The sequence below is a fragment of the Rhinolophus sinicus genome, linkage group LG05 (genome assembly GCF_036562045.2).
Source record: "Rhinolophus sinicus isolate RSC01 linkage group LG05, ASM3656204v1, whole genome shotgun sequence".
In the NCBI taxonomy this organism is placed as follows: domain Eukaryota; kingdom Metazoa; phylum Chordata; class Mammalia; order Chiroptera; family Rhinolophidae; genus Rhinolophus; species Rhinolophus sinicus.
Window position 1 is genome coordinate 17,577,083 of NC_133755.1, and position 18,575 is coordinate 17,595,657.

General features: G+C 53.8%; 2 protein-coding genes across 4 annotated transcripts in view; both read left to right on the forward strand.

Annotated features, from left to right (window-relative positions):
- Positions 1-3,648, forward strand: part of MAPRE3 (microtubule associated protein RP/EB family member 3) — a 44,238-nt gene extending 40,590 nt beyond the window's left edge. The window contains exons 4-7 of one of the 2 annotated variants that reach the window (XM_019735335.2): positions 552-753; positions 2,045-2,199; positions 2,319-2,471; positions 2,726-3,648. In XM_019735335.2, the coding sequence (XP_019590894.1) occupies positions 552-753; positions 2,045-2,199; positions 2,319-2,471; positions 2,726-2,794 (579 nt within the window). In that variant the 3' untranslated portion in view covers positions 2,795-3,648. The remainder of the gene's footprint in view (positions 1-551; positions 754-2,044; positions 2,200-2,318; positions 2,472-2,725) is intronic. The other variant, XM_019735336.2, reaches the window with a different exon arrangement.
- Positions 3,649-7,865: 4,217 nt separating this feature from the next.
- Positions 7,866-16,282, forward strand: TMEM214 (transmembrane protein 214). Of its 2 annotated transcripts, none has more exons than XM_074331808.1 (17): positions 7,866-8,061; positions 9,032-9,231; positions 9,545-9,953; positions 10,258-10,392; positions 10,650-10,732; positions 11,172-11,277; positions 11,387-11,468; positions 11,730-11,831; positions 12,182-12,323; positions 12,745-12,836; positions 13,125-13,173; positions 13,366-13,479; positions 13,698-13,815; positions 14,375-14,471; positions 14,663-14,831; positions 14,971-15,116; positions 15,334-16,282. In XM_074331808.1, the coding sequence occupies exons 3-17, from the start codon at positions 9,674-9,676 to the stop codon at positions 15,458-15,460; spliced, it is 1,842 nt and encodes a 613-aa protein (XP_074187909.1). In that variant the 5' UTR covers positions 7,866-8,061; positions 9,032-9,231; positions 9,545-9,673; the 3' UTR covers positions 15,461-16,282. The 2 variants fall into 2 exon arrangements, with proteins under 2 accessions (XP_074187909.1, XP_019590925.1); XM_019735366.2 differs by having other exon boundaries at positions 7,877-8,061; positions 9,803-9,953.
- The last annotated feature ends 2,293 nt before the right edge of the window (positions 16,283-18,575 follow it).

Below are 18,575 nucleotides of genomic sequence, written 5' to 3' on the forward strand. Positions count from 1 at the left end.
AGATGGCCCACCTACCAGGGCACCAGGGGCTGGTGGGGTCATGCCAGCTCTCACCCCCACCACATCCCTGACCCCCACCAACGCTCCAGAGGGAATGTTCCCCCAGCTCAAGGCACCGTGGAAAACCACACCCTTGACATCTCGTCCTGACAACATGCCTGTCCCTTCCTCCCCTCTGAACCCGTCTGTCCCAGCCGTTGAGGCTTGGCCTACTGCTCCTATGAAGTTCCTTCTCTAGGGCGTGAGGAGAGTCTTGCTCACTCTACTGCCTCGATGGTGCCAGGCCCCTGGTTCCAGCAGCCCCCGACCCCACACACAGATAACAGCAGCTCAGTTTTCCTGTGCCTGGAGGGAAAGGCTGTGTCTGGGTCCCAGGCTGGGGCCTGCAGCCTACCCTTTTGCTCCAGTGCCACGGGAGGGGGGCCAGGGAGAAGGTAGAGGACACTGCAGCCCAGGGGCTGGCTTTCCTGAGAGCAGTGGTCCTCTCACAGAGGAAAGCAGCCCTCCAGCAACAGGTGATTAAAGTTCTCTGCTTATGTGGTCTATTTCAGATAATTCCTGTAGAGAAATTAGTGAAAGGAAAATTCCAAGATAATTTTGAGTTTATTCAGTGGTTTAAGAAATTCTTTGACGCAAACTATGATGGAAAGGAGTACAACCCTCTGCTGGCGCGGCAGGGCCAGGACGTAGCGCCACCTCCTAACCCAGGTGATCAGATCTTCAACAAATCCAAGAAACTCATTGGCACAGCAGGTAACGTGCCCGAGCTGGGGGAGGGAGTGTGGGGGGCCGGGCCGGCAGGGCTCTACAGCCAGGAGTGCCCCCTGGGCCACCCGGCCCGGCCCTGCCTGCCTAGAGGAGACTGTTATCACGGAGTTCAGATGACGCCGCCTGCTGCCCTCTTAGACCCGGGTAGTCACAGTAGGGAAGAGAGGGCTCCAAAGATTGCTTCAAAAGGAGAGCCACCAGCACCAGCCAGGGTGGCAGCTGGCAGTAGGAGGCCCAGGGCACCTCCTTCTGTAGCGTGATCTAACATAATCGCCTTGAGGTGATGGGCAGCATATGGCATGGATCCTCCATCCAGGTCCATCCAGGCCAAGGGCCCGGTACCAGCACTACACACCCGTCTTGCCCCTACCCACTGGATGCCTGGGGCCAGGAGTTTGCCAAGCTTGGTCATATCTTCCCCCGTTCCAAAGGCCATAGCCCTAAGTCCTCAAGAGATGAGTCTCAGAAAATGAGGCTTTGTCTGTGTTCTAGAGAAGGGAAAGAAGCAGCAGGGCTTTTGGGAGAAGAGAGGGTTGGGAGGGAAACGGGGAGGAGCAGCCCTGCCCGCATCTGAACCCGTCATAGCAGAGCCCTCCTCTGTTTGCGCTGCTGCCCCCCGGGGCCTGCTCCCATTCACCTGCTTGCTTTGCATTAGAAGTAGCCAGTTCTGTCAGGGAGCTGCCCTAGCTAGACAACAAGTAGCCACAGCATGCTCCTGCCCTGAGTCAAGTCCAGCCGAGGGCATCGAGCCCATGCTGAGGTAGGAAGCCCGGGAGGGCCAGGTTTCTTTTGAATCCTCCAGTCCTGAGACTCTGCGGTCACCCACAGGGAGGGTGGCTTTGGGCTGGGGTTTCTGTTAGGACAGACTCAGTGAGAGCCAGATTCAAGACCCTGTGTGAAACTGGCTTTCCTCAGGCTCCAACTGTCAGTACAAGAGGTCCACCGCTCCCAGCCCCCCTTTCCAAATTCCCCATGCTAGATCCCCTCATTTCTGCCTCAGTCCAGCTCTGCTCCCTCCCCACACCTCACACCTTCTTTAGCTCCTGTAGTCTCTGCTCTCCCAGGCTGGCCTAAGGGCTGGCCAGCTGCCGTGGTGTCACATGTGGCCAATGGCTTGAGGCCTAGATGTAGATGCTCCTTCTGAGTGGGAGAGGAGGGGAGGGCAAGAGTGCCTGCCTTTCGCATGGGCTACCCCCGCACTCGTCACACCAGGCTACCTCGTGCCATGTGAGCTCTGGGCTCACGTGGCCCCATCCGACTTTTCTCCTCTGGGCAGTTCCACAGAGGACGTCCCCCACAGGCCCCAAAAACATGCAGACCTCTGGACGACTGAGCAACGTGGCCCCACCCTGCATCCTCCGGAAGAATCCCCCGTCAGCCCGAAATGGTGGCCATGAGACTGATGCCCAAATTCTTGAACTCAACCAGCAGGTGAGTGGGGTGGGCACGGGGAGCTGAGATAAGCCGGCCACAACAGGCAGGGCTCAGGGCGGGAAGGAGAAGGCTGAGTCAGGGATCTCTGGCTTGAACACTGCCTCCTCCCCACGCAGCTGTTGGATTTGAAGCTGACGGTGGACGGGCTGGAGAAGGAACGCGACTTCTACTTCAGCAAACTGCGAGACATCGAGCTCATCTGCCAGGAACACGAAAGTGAGAACAGCCCTGTTATCTCGGGCATCATTGGCATTCTCTATGCCACTGAGGTGAGCGCTGCCTTCACCCGCCAATGCCCCACACCCGCTGGGCCTGCCCCCATTCCTCCGGGCCCTAAGACCGGAAGGGGTAAGACCAAATGGGGCCTTGAAGAACATGGACCGATGAGGAGAGCGAGCTGAGGTCACGAGCCCCGGGTCACAGAGAACAGGGAAAAGGGGCCTAGAACTCAGGCCCTTGCTCCCAAGCTACCTCATCCTGGTCTGGCCCGCTCACCACTTCCCTCTCCCTTCCCACCGTCCAGGAAGGATTCGCGCCCCCTGAGGACGACGAGATTGAGGAACATCAACAAGAAGACCAGGACGAGTACTGAGAACGGCTCCAGCCCTGGCTGACGGCACGCCTCCCCCCACTCCCTCCCCACATTATAATCCTTTCCTTACAGCCAGTCGGCCGGGTGCTTTGTGTCAGTGCCGCAGCACTGGGGAGTCAGGCACGGGGGCTTGTGGGGATGGGGTAGGTGGGCAGGCAGAGGCCCCCTCCTCCTATGGCGCTGGCCCAGTGGGCGGGACCCCTGCCCACTCCCCACCCTTATTTATTTCCGTTGTCTCTATGCTGTGTCGGCCAACACTTCCCAGGGTGCTGCTGCCACCCTCCCCAGCCAGCCACCTGCTCCCCTGACAGCCAGCAGCTGTATATTTGACAAAGTCATTGGTATATTTTTACTTACTGGATTTTCCTTGCACTTTACCTGTTCTTTTCCCAGGGCTGACAGCACGGGCTCCGGGGCAGTGTGCCTGGCTTGGCTTCCCTTCCCCATTGCCGGGGCCGTGGCAGGACTCACCGATTCTTATTTATTTTGTCCTTTGACTTCCCAGTAGTTGAGGGGAAGGCTGATGTCAGGAGAGGGATAGGGGGACTGAGAAGGGGGTGCCTTAGGCCCTGGTGGTCAGGGAGAGGGAGGGGAGCATGCAAGGGATGAAAACGACTTCCTGGCACCAGGCTCAGCCCCCACCCTCGGCCCCCAGCCCCCAGCCCCGAAGCCCAGCACTGCCCTGAGGCCCCTAGCCACTCCCTCTGCAGCTCGGTTCATACCACACAGACTGCCCAGACCCTCCTGTACGTCCGCCTCCCATCTGCCCACCTCCCCCACCCCTGCCCCCTTGGGCCACCCAGCCTGCGTATGTGTTCACTTTTATTTAAATAAACTTGTGTGGTAAAAGTCCATGCCGGATCTCCCTGTGCTGAGCCACAGCCTGTGTCTCAGGGCTTCCCTCCTGCCAAGCACTCCCCTCTCCAGAGGTCATGGCCACGGAGCACAGCACCACTGCCACCTTCTCCCATGTCTAGACGCTGCCACTGGCGCTTTGCCTCAGAGCCCAGCTCTGAACTAGCCCCATCTCCCAACACTGGTGCCTGGTTTCTAAGACAAGGTATGGAGGCCCGACCCCGAATACCTCAGAAGGAACAAAGTTCGGGGCCATGGCTGGGACGATGGGCAGCCCAGTAAAGCGGTTGGGGCATAACAGGGTGGCCTGGCTAAGAGGTGCTTTGTTTCAGTCTCCTTTGGGCCAGCTAGACCGCATGCTGTCCCCCATCCGTTGTCAAAGCTCACACAACTCACAACAGTGATCCAGCTGGGGACAAGGGCTCATGTGACCGGGAGCTGAGTAGCTTACAGCTCTAAGCACTGAAGCCCAGAAGGACAGCAGGGGCCGTGTGGTTCCTTCTGTAGAACAAGCTCTAATGGGAACAGGTTGGCAAGAAGCCATTCACATCATCCACACAGCCCTACATTCCCGGCGTGTGCCCCCGCAAAGGGCCACCATAACCAGTGTCTGGGAAAGCCAACAGGAGCTGAAGGTACTGAAATGAATATGGCTACCAGGCCTGTTCAAACAGAGCCTCAGTGGCCATGTAGACCAGCACCCTCATTTACTGATGATGGGACCAATCCCCACATATGACATGACGTGCTCAAGGCACGAAAAATCTGGACTGGAATTCAGACCAACTGACTTCGGGTTGAATGCTAGTCCCCAAAGATCACAGAGGTGTCACCTCCACAATGTTCCTCTAGTTTCAGATTCGTCCTGGTAGATGTTTCCTCACCATCCTGAGTATGACCGAGGTAGCTGGGGCTGTGTATCTTCTCTGACCCTGCTCCGCGACCCTCCTTCTGGACCATGACAGTTTCTCTAATGACTCCAGGCAGAAGCCTTACATAAGCAATCCCTGTCCACCCCTCATTCACTTCGCCGCCTCATTTTGACACCCACCCCCACCTACGGATACTTCTGGCCCTAACTCTGTCTCTCTTTTTCCCCATCAAGTTCCTTGCCTGCTTTTATTGATGTTCATGATTTTTCAAATCCCCTTGCCCTCTTCTAAAAGGCTTTTCCTCCATTACTCCAGGGAAATACTATGAAAGGACAAGGTAGTTGTTCTGCGTTGCCCAGTGTTCATCTTCAAAGACCTCTCTGCTGGTAAAGAGAGTGTGGGAGGCAGAATAATGCCTCCCCCCAGAGAGGTCCACATCATAATTCCAGTGACTATGTTAGGTTACACAGCAAAGGGGAATTAAGGTTTCAGATAGGATTAAGTTGCTAATCAGTTGACCTTAAAATAAGGAGAGTATCCTGGGTTACCCAGGTGTGCCCAATGTAATCACAAGAGTCTATAAAAGTGAAGGCGGTGCAAAAGCGAAGGGCAGAGTGATGCAATGTGAGAAGGATTTGACCTGCTGTTGCTGGTTTTGAAGATGGAAGTGCGCCATGAGCCAAGGCCTCGATGCTGGGAAAGGCAAAGAAACAGTTTCTCCCCTAGAGCCTCCAGAAAGGAACCTGACCTGCAGACACCTGTTTTAGCCCCATGAGACTCATGTCAGACTTCCACCTTCCAGAACTGTAAGACAGTTTGTGGAGTTTTAAGCCACTAAGTTTGTGGTAATTTATTACAGCAGCAACATAAAACTAACACAGTGGGTCAAACTGTGCTTCAATGAACTCGCCCCTCTTCTTGCCCCCACACTAGACGCCTACCTGTCCCCCTTGACCCAATATCTTTTGATTCTCCCCCCCTCAAATCCGATATGGGTATCTGCCCAAGCCCACCTCCATGGCTGGTGTCTAAGACTGTTCTTCGAACGCAAAGAGCCCAGGGATGTAAAGTCATTGCCTTTTCCCCCACCTCTTCCCAGTACCTCGTACTAAGTGTGCTTTTCCATGGAACACTGAAGATGGTGAACTGTCATTTTCTGTTCACACCTTTGTCTCCCACACCGCCTTTGAGTTCCTCACAAGCAAGTGAGGTATTTCCTCCAGCTCCATCTAGCACAGCGCTAGGTGCTTAGGTAGAGATGGTGCTTTGGAAATGCTGCTGGATAAGTAAGTGAATGACTTCTGTCCCCTATGTGCCAAGTTACTATAGATGACCTGCCAGACTATTCTAAGGAAAGAAAGCCTCCCCACTCTTCTATATGTCTCCATGGAGCAGAAAGCCTATTCTGTTTCTCGTTCCAAAAGTGTCTCTTCTGTGACCATACATGTGACACAGAAGGGGTCAAGCAAAGGGGATATTGTTGTTGGACTCTGACTAGAGCTAAACCAAGGATCTGAAAAATGAATTGATTAATGATCAACTCCAATGTGGTCCTTGGCAAAAGCACTCCATCTCAGAGCTACCTGAGGCAAAGTCAGCCACGATCAGGCCTGAAGGGGCTGACGGCAGGCAGAAGGAGGCCACAACTCATCGCCCACCTCCTGCCTTTCCCCCACCCAAATGCATCCTTCACATATCCCCATTTACCTTTCTAAAAAAGTGGATCATGCCCCTTTTCCACTGGCTTCCCAAGGTCTGGAGGATAAAGTCCAAATTTGGCAGGCAAGGCCCACAGCATATGGGCTCAGACTCCTTTCCAACTCATCACTTCCAAAATCCCATTAAGCGATGTCACACTAAACCACTTCCAGTTTCCCAGCCTTTCCCAGCCATATGCATCCTTTAGGCCTTTGCTTAAATCAATAAATCCATACAACTGGCCTAGTCTCTCCGTTGGTCCTGATCCCCAACCAATGAAAAGTCTTCCATTCCTCAGGACCCATCGCAAATGCCATCTCCTAAGCTGTCCATCCTGTAGGAATTTGGACTCTATTAGGTCTTACTATAAGGGTTGGCCTGCCTGTACCTCATTACGGCAGGTATGAATCTCATCCTCAAATGTAGGAGAGTACACGAAAGAGCATATTTCCTTAACTGTGATAAATTACTTTCATTTCACCCTCCCTCATCCTCCCCTGCTGGGATGCTTCAAGCTTTGTGGTCTCACCTGATACTACAAGCATGGTGGGAGGCCCTCCAGGGATAGTGAATGTCTGAGCAGTAACCTGTTTGAGTGGTTCCTCAGGTCTGGGGTGCTTGATCACTTCCCTGCCATATCTGGGACTTGGGACTGACTCTTGCAGTCAGCGCCAGAGCCGTTTCTTTCCCATTGCCTGGAAGGGGAAACCCAGCCCTGGCTGCCCCAGACCCCAGACTTTCCTCTGCCTTCTGTCAGAAGGACTCTCCACACTCCACCCTCCAAAAACTGCCTCTTCCCTGGAGCTCCATCCTCTTCCTTGTTCCTTCACAAGAGATTTTTATAGCCCATTAAACTCAAAGTTTAATCATGAACAACAGTAAAATGAGCACTTTCCTAGAAGGAAGGAAGTATTTAATCTTCAAACTCTTCCCGGAGGTGAGGAGAACTATTTCCATTCCATCCTTCTAGCACTACTAGAAAGAAAAGAAAAACCCAGTTAAATTTCCACAAAGTCACCCAATGCAGTGGCCTTCACACAGTAGATGGTCAATAAAAGTTTGCTGAGGGCACCGGATGTTAGAGCGTGAGCTCTGAACAACAGGGTGGCTGGTTGGATTCCCACATGGTCCAGTGAGCTGCACCCTCCACAACTAGATTGAAGACAATGAGCTGCTGCTAAGCTTCGGGAGGAGCAGCGGGATGGCTCAGTTGGTTAGAGCAAGCTCTCAACAAGTGCTGCGCCCCCTGCAACTAAAGATTGGGTTCAATTCCCACATGGGATGGTGGACTGCTCCCCCTGCCACTAAAGATTAATGGTGGCTGAACTTGGAACTGAGCTGCGCCCTCCACAACTAGATTGAAGGACAACTACTTGGAGCTGATGGGCCCTGGAGAAACACACTGTCCCTCAATATCCCTCCCACACACAAAAAAATTAAAATACATTTTTTAAAAAAAAGTTTGCTGAATGTAATAGCCTCCCCATCCCAACATCTTTCCCTGGGTGTTTCTTGCTATGATGCCCCTCGCCCCTCGCTGGGAACAACCTGGCAAAAACGAAAGACTACAAGTCCCAGGCTGCCTTGCGGGTGGCATCACGCTCTGTGAGGCCCTACGAGCAGACGTGGCAGAGCGCAGTGCGTCTGTACCCGACTGGAAAGTCCAGGGAGGTGGCGTTGGCGGGAGGGTCGGAACCATGGCGGCCAAGACGGCGGGTGGGGGGCGCTGGGAGGTGGTGAAGAAGGGGCGGCGGCCTGGGGCGAGCGGCAGTGGGCGAGGCGGCGGAGGGGACCGCCGGGCGCTTGGGGAGGCGAACGGAGTGTGGAAATACGACCTGACCCGTGAGTACCCACCGGGCCCGCTGTACGCGCCGCTGTCTGGCCCAGGCCTGCCCCTCTAGGGTGGTAACGAGTAGCTGCGGGAGCCCGGAGTCAGAACGTCCCTGGGCTCCTGGAGGCGAGAGCGCTCCTGCCGATTGCCTCCTCCGGTTCAGCGGGCGCGACCCTCGCCTTGTCTCCCTCTGTTGAGCATCACAAGAGGTAGAAAGCACGAGGGAGGTTGCTGTCCTCGCCTCGCAGACGAGTACACTGAGACCCAGTGAAGTTAGAGGCCTTGCCTAGTATCACGTGTCAGAGGGAACTTGGATTCCGGCCTTCGGATGCTCAGCTCACTGCACACACAAACCCTACCAGCCGTTCCCGGTCTCTAGCCTGGCCTCGATGGGCAGGGGTCCCAATGCAGGCAAGAGGCATTCTGGTTCATTATACAAGGTGCTCCCTCCCTACGGAACCAGCAGATGAGGGGAAGGGAGGACGGACAGGAGGCCTAGGGATGGGAGAAATGACCCACCTCACACTCTCAACACCCACCAAGTCTTATTCTAAGTGGCACCTGTTTCCTCAGTCTCCTGGAGAAATCTTGCCACTTGTTGATTAAGGCGTTGTCACATCTGAACCAGGAGGACATGGGGTAGAACCAAGATGGAGAATTTCTGACCTCCCAGACTAGTCACCACTCACCAAGGAAGCAGCCCTCTGTCTCCAACCCCTCCACTAGTTCCCACATACGCTGATTTACTAATAAATGCCTCATCTAGTGAAAGAGCCTGTGAGTTCATGAGCTGTAATGACTGAAAGAAGCAACCAAGAGGGCTCCCTGGTCTGCCCACTAAGCAGGACAGCAAGGAGGGGCTTTGAGGCAGCTCCTCCCTGGAGATGAATTAGGCGACAGTGTGGGGGAAGGGACCCCTGTTCCTGTGAGGCCCTCATGACCCAAAGACGGCCCCCCCTTCTCTGCCTGTCATCACCCCAGCTCCAATCCAGACAACGAGCACCCTTTACGAGCTGGGCTTTGAGAGAATCATGAAGAAGCAGAATAAAGAGCAGGTTCCACCCCCTGCTGTGGAGCCTAAGAAACCAGGGAACAAGAAGCAAACTAAAAAGGAGGCGACCCTCACCAACCAAAACCAGAAACAGGGCCGCTTCCGCAGCCTGGAGGAGGCACTGAAAGCTGTGAGTGTGCCTAGACTTTAGGTGGGGAAAGAGGGAGGACTTGGGATGTAGAGAAAGTGAAAGGAGCCGGGCGGGGCTGGGCAGCTGAGACACCTGTGGAATTTGGGACACTTGGCTGAGGGGAGGCGTTCAGGGGAGGATGGAAACCCCAAGAGATAGGATGTTTGCACTTGGGGTAAAAAGGAAATAAGAAGTTTATAGGGAAACAAATTAGTGACAGGAGAGCCTTGAAACTTCATGGATGCCAGGGAGGGGTTAGAGAAATGACTTGTGGTTTCTCTCACCGTGGAATCAGTAATCTTTCATTTTGCAGCTTGTCTTGTATTGTTCCCCTTGAACATGTGAAGGGCCTAAGCGTACTGGACCTTGAGATCAGCAATTCCAGCTGTCCTACACTTTGTAAAGATCTGGATGCAGCAAAATTGTGGCATTCTTCATACTCATGTTTAAAAGCAGAAACCCTTTGTTCTTCCTACCACCACCTAGTTCAATCATTTCCCCACCTCTACCCCATTTTTCTACACTCAAAACTTACCCACAACTGACTCTGAGGGGCCTGTGTCCCTGGCAGCTGGACGTGGCAGCTCTGCAGAAGGAACTGGACAAGAGCCAGAGTGTGTTCTCTGGGAACCCATCCGTGTGGCTGAAGGACCTGGCCAGCTATCTCAACTACAAGCTCCAGGCACCTCTAAGTGAACCCACACTGAGCCAGCATACTCACGGTTAGTTCTCCCAACTCCCTCAAGCTCAGACAAGTTCAAGAAAATTCGCAAAGGGCTGTGTGTACGCACGTTACATAGTGACGGCAGACCCCAGGGCCCCCCACTGCCCTGATTTATATGGGTGATTTGAGCTGTTCTCAAACCATCATGGCCGTGAAAGCGGGACCTCATTGGGATGGGAAGGATGCCAGTCTTGGTGCAGGGACCTCTGCCTCCACTCACCATCCTCGGGGAGCACAGCAGAGGACTCAGAGCTGGCAGAGGCTTCTGGTCGTAGCACTCACGTGGAGGCCTGTCGCCCCAGATTATCCCTACAGCCTGGTGAGCCGGGAGCTGCGTGGGACCATCCGAGGGCTCCTGGCAAAGGCAGCAGGATCTCTGGAGCTCTTTTTTGACCACTGTCTGTTCACCATGCTGCAAGAGCTGGATAAGACGCCAGGTGAGACGCCCATGTGGGATAGCCCAGCCTCGTCTTGGGCACCTGCTCCCTTTTTCCTGCGTCAAGAGTGGCTGGGTTGTTCTGTTTCTAGAAATGTGTTCATCTCAACACTCTTTTATTGGGAGGCGGAGGGATGGAGGGAGGAAGAGGGTAGGACACGCTGGGCCTGGGTTCTGGGCTCATACCTGACAAACGGGAGATTTCAGGTTTGGGATGCCTGGTCCTGTGTGTGAGTCTGAGAACATATGTCTCTCCAGGGGAGTCGCTACATGGTTACCGTATCTGTATCCAGGCCATTCTACAAGACAAGCCCAAGATTGTCACCATGAACCTGGGCAAAGTGAGTTCAGCGTGGTGGTGAGGATACCAGCAGGCTAGGACTGGGTGGCTGGGTACAGTCCACACTGTTGGACCCAGTCAAGGGCTCGTGGAGGACCCCGTAAGGCAGTCATAATGGCTGCTACTGTTAGCGCTGGCTGTGTGTCTGCTTTATATACATGAGGCAGGTACTGCTGTTACTCTCATTTATAGATGAGAAGAGTGAGCCACAGAGGGGTTCAGTCACTTTCCCAGAGTCAGTCAGCTAGTAAGTGGCAAGTCTGGGTGAAGGCCACCACCTGGTGCCAGAGCCCCTGCTCTGAATCACTGCACCACATGACCAGAGAGCCCGCTGGCCCTCAGCCTGTCGCTCTCCCAGTTGACAGCTCTCCTGCCTGGCTGTGGGGGTGCTCCTGGTGCTTTGCTCCATCCCAGCCTGCCTCCCCCACTGGTCTCCTCAGTTCCTGGAACTGCTGAGGTCCCACCAGAACCGACCAGCAAAGTGTCTCACCATCATGTGGGCCCTGGGTCAAGCAGGTTTTGCCAACCTCACCGAGGGACTGAAAGGTAACAAGGCAGTGGGGGTGAGGGGAATGGTCTTAAAACCGGGACACTCGTCTTTAATGTCCCAGTGGATCCAAGCCTGAGGCTTCCTCCCTGACCTTTGTCCCCACAGTGTGGCTGGGGATCATGCTGCCTGTGCTGGGCATCAAGTCCCTGTCCCCCTTCGCCATTGCATACCTGGATCGCCTGCTCCGGTGAGTAGTGGGGGGGAGGCAGCAAGGGGAGGGCCCAGGTGTCTCCAAGTGGCTGTTTCAGCAAAATGGGATGCTGGGATCCTGGGGTCCATAGAGTGAGGAGAATTAGGGTCAGAATGTATGGCGAGGAAGAAAGGAGGGCGGCATTAAGGGGTGGGGAGTAGGGTAGAGTTTATGCCCTTTTTCCTAGAGGTCGGTCTTAGCTGGCATCATGGCCTGGGTGGCGGTTCCCAACAAACTTGTGTCTTTCATATCCCACAGGATGCACCCCAACCTCACCAAGGGCTTTGGCATGATTGGCCCCAAAGACTTCTTCCCACTTCTGGACTTTGCCTATATGCCCAACAACTCCCTGACACCCAGGTAGGGCTGCCTGGGGGCACAGCTGCTGTGAAGGATCCCAGCGGATGGGTAGGAGCAGGCAGTGTATCCCTCTCCCTTCTGCTCCAGCCATCCTAGAACAACTTGCAAATTCAAGTGAAATTATATGGACCCTTGAGTTTGATTGGCATATGGGCATTTTCCTGGGGAGAGAGTCCATGACCTTCAACAGCTTTTCCAAGAAGCTTCTGAGTCTAAAAAGATTCAGAGCCAGTACAAGGCCTCTAGCGACTTCCCTCTTGGGCAAGGCGTGGGTTCTGAGGCAGGCAAAGGGACACGGCACAACTCCAGTTAGAGCCTGTGCCTGGTTCTCCTCCCCATCCCCACCCCAGCCTGCAGGAGCAGCTGTGTCAGCTCTACCCCCGACTGAAGGTGCTGGCATTTGGGGCAAAGCCGGAATCCACCCTGCATACCTACTTCCCCTCCTTTCTGTCCAGAGCCACCCCTAGCTGCCCTTCTGAGATGAAGAAAGAGGTGAGGAAATGGTGGGAGGCTCCTTTTACCCTTCAGGGGTCGGCTGCTGAGGTCCCTGTCTGCTGACTAAGGCCTCGCCTTCGTGGACCCATTCCCTGCACATCCCTTAGCTCAGTCCTGTCAGCCTCCTGCCCCAGTCCCTCATGCTCGACACTAAAAGAACAAAGCGAAAGGACGGCACATTCAGGTCTGGCTGATCTCTGATGTCCTGCTCCTTACAAACGAGGGATCTCTGAGCCCCAGGTTTAGCTCAGGAACCCCAGCCTCCCCTTTACAGCCTCTCAGAGATTTCTGGGGTCTGGGCATGCTCCTCTAGGGCTGCCTGGGTGGCCTCACTTAGGGGAAGGGGGTTTCCTTTCCACACTCCCCGTCCGCCATCCCCATGCCCCAGCAGTGGCTGCCTCTCCTGTCTCCTGTGCAGCTCCTGAGCAGCTTGACTGAGTGCCTGACAGTGGACCCCCTCAGTGCCAGCGTCTGGAGGCAGCTGTACCCCAAGCACTTGTCACAATCCAGGCAGGTGGGGGTGGAGGGTCACCTGCCTTTGATCCACACAGAGAAACCGTAGTTCATGCTTCCCAACCTGTTTCTGTCTTAGAAGCAGAAGGGGAACATTTGTCACTATTGTTGGGGCTCATGCCTCTCAAGTTGAGTGGACACATTGCTGGGTGGCCTCTAGGAAGTGGCTCCTCTCTGAGTTCTGAGTGTGGGGGAGAGTTTCAGCCTGAAGGAGGTGGGGTCTAATGGATGATGGGAAGAGCCAAGCAGGCCCCCTGATTGGAAGGGGTTGTGCTTCCCCCACAGCCTGCTGCTGGAGCATTTGCTCAGGTCCTGGGAGCGGCTTCCCAAAAAGGTGAGCTGGGAGGACATGGCAAGCTGAGCCTCACCTGGGTTCTGGGTTCGTACCCCTCAGCCGCTGTCCCCCCTTCCCTGAGAAGGTGCTTTGTTGGTACACTTGGTACGGAAAATGAAGCATGACAGAGGTTCAGGGTTCCCTCATGGGCCAAATCTTAGGTTCTCAACCCAGATATTTCTTACCCTATAGACATGGAAGTCTTTGCAAGAAACCATTCAGTCCTTCAAGCTTACCAACCAGGAGCTGCTACGGAAAGGCAGCTGTAATGACCAGGATGTCGCCACGTGTGACAAGGCCTGCAAGGTGCGGGCACCCAGCCCTCCCCAGCCCACACGCTGTTCTCTGTCGTGGCACACCCTGGGTTGGGCCTGTGTCACGCTCCTGCCCTACCTGTCCCTGGAGCCCCCACTGCCTCAGGGGTAGTGTGAGGCCTTGACCCTCTCTGTGGACAGCCTAGCTTGAGGCAAGACCAGCCCGTCTCCCTCCTGACTGACCACTGCTCCTGCGCCCTGGCCTCCTAGGGGCTGTTGCAGCAGGCGTGGGGCTACCGGCTGCCCTGGATGCAGCTGCTCCTGTTGCTGCTGATCTTTGTCATCGGTTTCCTGTGCCACGACTTCCGGTCACACAGCTCTTTCCAGGGTAAGCAGGGGTTGGCAGACCAGGGAGATAGCGGCGGGGTGGAGCATAGAGCTGGGTGGAGCGCTGCTGTCCCCAGCACACACAGCTTTGCCCTGGATACTGCAGAGACACACTTTACAGACAGGTTTTTGTGTGCACAGCTGTGACATGACCACTTCAGATTGGACTAGCGCTGTGCAGTGTAGAAATGTTTGTGTGTTCATGGTTTCATTTTAAGTAGGTGTTACCTTCTTTTTAACTCTTGGAAAAATTGAGGCTCACAAATATTTATCAATTAGTTTAAGATCACAGCTGGTAAGTAGAGGGCAGACCCCAACCCAAGGCTTCCTGATGCCTAAGTCCAGGCCTCCGTCTGACCGCACCATTCCTGTGACCTGGCCGGGCAGGAGAAGTGGGCTCGGCTTCCCAGCCGTGCGGCCCTCCCTCCATGCATGCAGCTCTGTGAACACACTGAGTTCTGCCCCCTCCCCCAACGCGCCTGCTCTGGGGCCTGCAGTGTCTGTCTGCCCAGTCCCTGCCCCCCTCACTGCCCAGCTCACTGGAGGCCCCCTTTACTCAGCCTCCCTTTCTGGCCGGTTGCTCCAATCATCTGGTTTCTTGCCTGCTGGCCAACAAGCGTGTGCCAAGATCTACTCCTACAGCCTGCAAGGCTGCAGGTAAGCACCTCCCCGGAAGGGGAGGCGGGAGAGGGCGGAGAGAGGGCTTGGACATTGAGGGTGGTGACAACATTGACCGTCAGTGGGAAGTGATTTTGGTTTGCCTTTTCTAAGGCCTCCCTGCAACTATTCTTGGGGAGTCCAGCTGCCCGAGGAAACTCAGCCTTCCTCTCTCCCTCCGTCTTCTACAGCTGGCTAGTGGAGACGTTGCCTGCCTGGGGCTCCCACCTGCTGACCGTGGTGAGGCCCAGCTTGCAGCTGGCGTGGGCCCACCTCAGTGCCACAGGCAGCTTTCTTTTTGCCCACTGTGCCTCCCACCTTGCCTCTCTTCGTGACAGCCTCACCAGTCTGTCCCAGAGGGTAAGCCGGAGGCGGCATTCAGAGAAGGGCTGGTCTCCCCAAGGGCTGAGTCCTCGGGAAGGGGCGGCCTCGCATGCACTGGGTCCTTAGGGCCGGGGTGCATTGCCGGTCACTAACCCGTCCATTCTTCATGCTCCAGCTCCAGCTCCCTGATGCCCTGCACCAGCTGCTCTGTTCTCTTGGGGAGCTGCTCCTGCTTCTCTACCAGAACGTGCTGCTGCCCTTGTGGCACATGCTGCTCGAGGCCCTGGCCCGGGCCCAGCAACACTGCCACGAGGCGTGCAGGTGAGACACTCAGCCCGGGCTCTAGCAGGAGCCCCAGGGGCCGCATGCCCTCTCCAGGGACAAGGCTCCTCTGTCCGGTCTCTCATGCCACCCTGCCCCTTGCTCATGCCTTGGCCCCCTTGGTATGCGGTTGTGGGTCTCAGTGGCAGCCTTGTGACTTGACACAGCTGCACACCACTACTTTGCAACCCACATAAGTGTTCTGCTTTCCTCCCAGAGGTGAGGTGACCTGGAGCTGCGTGAAGACACAGTTCAGTGAGGCTGCCCACTGGACCTGGCTCTGCCTGCAAGACATCACAGTGGCTTTCTTGGACTGGGCACTTGCCATGATATCCCAGCAATAGCCCTGCCTCCCTGGCCACCGGGCTCTGTCTGGAGCAGGCCCTCTGACACTGCTGGGGGGCAGAGGGATTCAGTTCTGTGTGGGGTCTTTTTTTTATCTGGTCCCTGAGTTCTGTCTCCGAGGCAAGTGGCCAGTTGCCTCTGCCCCAGTTCTTCCATCTTTGGTGGTGACTGAGCCCAGGGGTGTCTCAGTCTACTACCCACGATTCCACTGAACACGTCTCTGGCCCAATGGCACATAGCTCCCAGCCTCTGTCCTTGGGCTGGTGGCCTCACTCGCCTCCTCTCTTGTCTTCTGCTCTCCACTTCCTCCCACCTCATTTCTGAAGCTCCAAACAGCTCATCTCCAAAGAGGTGGGCCTCCAGCGAGTGGCTTCTACATACCTCTGACGAATGATTTCTGCTCCCAGACTGAGCACAGCAGGAAAAAGAAAGGGGCTTCCCAGAGAATACAGCACTGCAGTGGGCATGGGCAACAGCACCTTCACCTCTCCCCACCACCTGGCTGTGGCAGTCAGTGGGCATGGAGGGCTGGATGAAAAACGCTCTCACCTCAAAATGCCCAATTGAGGTCCTTCAGCGTCGCTTGCTGCCCCCCTCCATCATGATCCTACTTCCTCACTCACGATTCCCCTTCAGTGCTGGAGGGTTCTGCCTCAAGGCTCCGCGTCTCTCCGCTGCCCACCCCTACCATCTCTGGAGAGCAGAGCGCAGGTAATTGTGTGCCTCGGGCCCTGAGAACCTTGCCAACAGTCTGTTGAGATAGGATTCAACATATGGCTCCTGGATATGCCAACTAGGTGGAATAAAGGACACAGATTTGATGTCTAGCTTTCCTCTCTGCATCCTCCATGGGCATTCCCATAGTTGTGGACATGACAACAAAATATGGGTACCTGCCCTCTTAGGGCTTGTAGCCACTGGCAGTAATTGAGCTTCTGGCAAGGAAAGCCCACACCCGTCATTCTCAACTTTGTCTTAGGAGGGTTATAGACACTCTTTGCCCCTGAGTATTGTCCCACTTGTCACTGATTCATATCCCAGTTAAGATTTGCCTTGACAGCTTGAATATGTTATGTTTGGAGAAGTTGCAGTGAGGGGATTCTCCTAGGGGAATGCTTGGCCAGTGATGAGGGGATATCTTCTTTGCCAGGACCTTAAGTTATTAACTGATTTGTTTTCTAAGGAAGTGAGTGAAAGATTTAGAACTCTAAGAGACACATGATCGAGGGTTTATCACCAAAATCCCTTTTAATTTTTGACTTGAGACTATAGTAAGTCATAACTGCATGAGTTTCAGCTCTCACCTTGAGTTTCTTTGCTTGAATGTTGTAAGACAAACAGTACTAGAGGTACACTGCCCACTCCCAACTTCCACGGGCTGGTTTCTGCTTCCGTCATGAACACCTGAGATGACCAGCAGGGATGATGGCCAGCTACCACTTTCCATTGGCATGTGCTACCCTGAGATAAGTCGCTCCATTTTCCAATGGCAAGATTATAAAGTAGCAAGCATAGGAAAATCTTGATAACGTGAGGTCATGAGAACTATAGCATCTCACGTTTTTGTTCCCTTGTTAGGAAGTAACTACGTTACCTAGGGAATTAAACAGCCCACACTGGACAGAACCAAACTCTCCTAGTGGTACTTAGCATGAACATTTTTCTGAGAAAAATACAACCCTGCCTGGCAAAGAGCCACAGTCTAGGACTGCTAGGCAGAACTGTCCAAGGTCCCAAGATGTTCCATTTCCTCAGTTCTTCACCAATCAGAAACAAACGGTCAATTTTTAATAGCAAATCCTTGGAACTGTCATGTATTCAAGAGAAGTGGAAGAAGGGGTTGGTGTGATCCTGGGTTGGCAACAGCAAAGGACAAGTAGATGGATGACACTCCATCCTACACTGACATTGAGTCCCACTAAGGTTACTGGGCTGATCTCAATCCAGCAGCTCTCAGAATGCCACTTACAAGTGCTTCCTTTGTGCCTAATGTGTGTACTATGCCTTGTTGGGTTCATTTAATTTCTGACATATTAGTCTGGGATACAACATTTTTCTCCAACTTAGGTTAACTGGGGTCTCCACAGCTTCTCAAGGACACTTGACACCTGAATTAGTTTTACTTGATGCAGTTGGTTGACCCAATGTTGGAATTGTCCAGAATTTTTGCTCTGTCAGTGGAGGAGTCCAACACTGCACTTGGCTGTCTATTAAAGCTAAACCAGTCATCCAGATGTTTCATTTTTCAGAACTGTCAAACAGGAATCCAAACTGAACCAGTGAGTTGAACGAGTGTAAGCTAGTAAGAGTACACGCTGATACTGACAGGTGGGCAATAACTTGTTATTGAAGAATGGAAGTAAACTGACTTCAGAGGGCCACATCCGGGCATTGTAACTTTACTTGGCACACACAGCTGGAGTTCTACAGATAACATGCCATAAAACTAGGACAGTTTAACTATGGTTATCTCTTACTAACTTTAGTTATTACCATTTCTGTGTGGACCTGCAAATTATATCACATGACTCAGTTGAAACATTTAAAGTATGTTTCCAGAGTCCTCTGGTTATTTGTGCCCAGTATACAGCTGCAGCTGTAGAGCAGGCCAGCTTGATGGGCCAGCCTGACTTATGGATAGATAATTTGATGGATAGATTGCCAGGAAGAATATGTTGCTCGGCTCCCACATGCAGCATTGCAGGTCCATGCTCAAATGCCACCACCCTTGGGGTGGAGTGTTTCCCATGGAGACAGACATGCCTTCCCTGCCCTATTGCAGAATAACCTAGTTGTCAATTACACAGAAATTTCAATAGTTGGATGACCTCAGTATTTTAGCATGTCTTATCTCTCCTAAAGGAGTTTGAAGTGAACACTTAAAGTGATCCATCCTTTTTCTACATACTCTTCATGGTTCTGTTCACAAAAGGGTTTGCGGGGACAAAGGACCTTGCTTTCCCCTATGTGTTATTCTGTTTTTGGTAGTTTCTTTGCCCCATATTTGAGATATGAGAAGGAATTTGAAGGCAGAGGGACCATTCAGGGTATGAGTGAATATTGAATATTGACTATTCTGCCTATTAATAAAAATATTGAAATCAGACATATTTT

What these genes read in the sequence shown, in the direction of transcription:
- TMEM214 (XM_019735366.2), top strand. Translation starts at nt 7,917, where the DNA reads ATGGCGGCCAAGACGGCGGGTGGGGGGCGCTGGGAGGTGGTGAAGAAG. An exon ending in TGGAGGAGGCACTGAAAGCT is followed by an intron (nt 9,232 to 9,802) that starts GTGAGTGTGCCT and finishes TGTCCCTGGCAG; the next exon opens with CTGGACGTGGCAGCTCTGCA. An exon ending in CTTCTGAGATGAAGAAAGAG is followed by an intron (nt 12,324 to 12,744) that starts GTGAGGAAATGG and finishes TCTCCTGTGCAG; the next exon opens with CTCCTGAGCAGCTTGACTGA.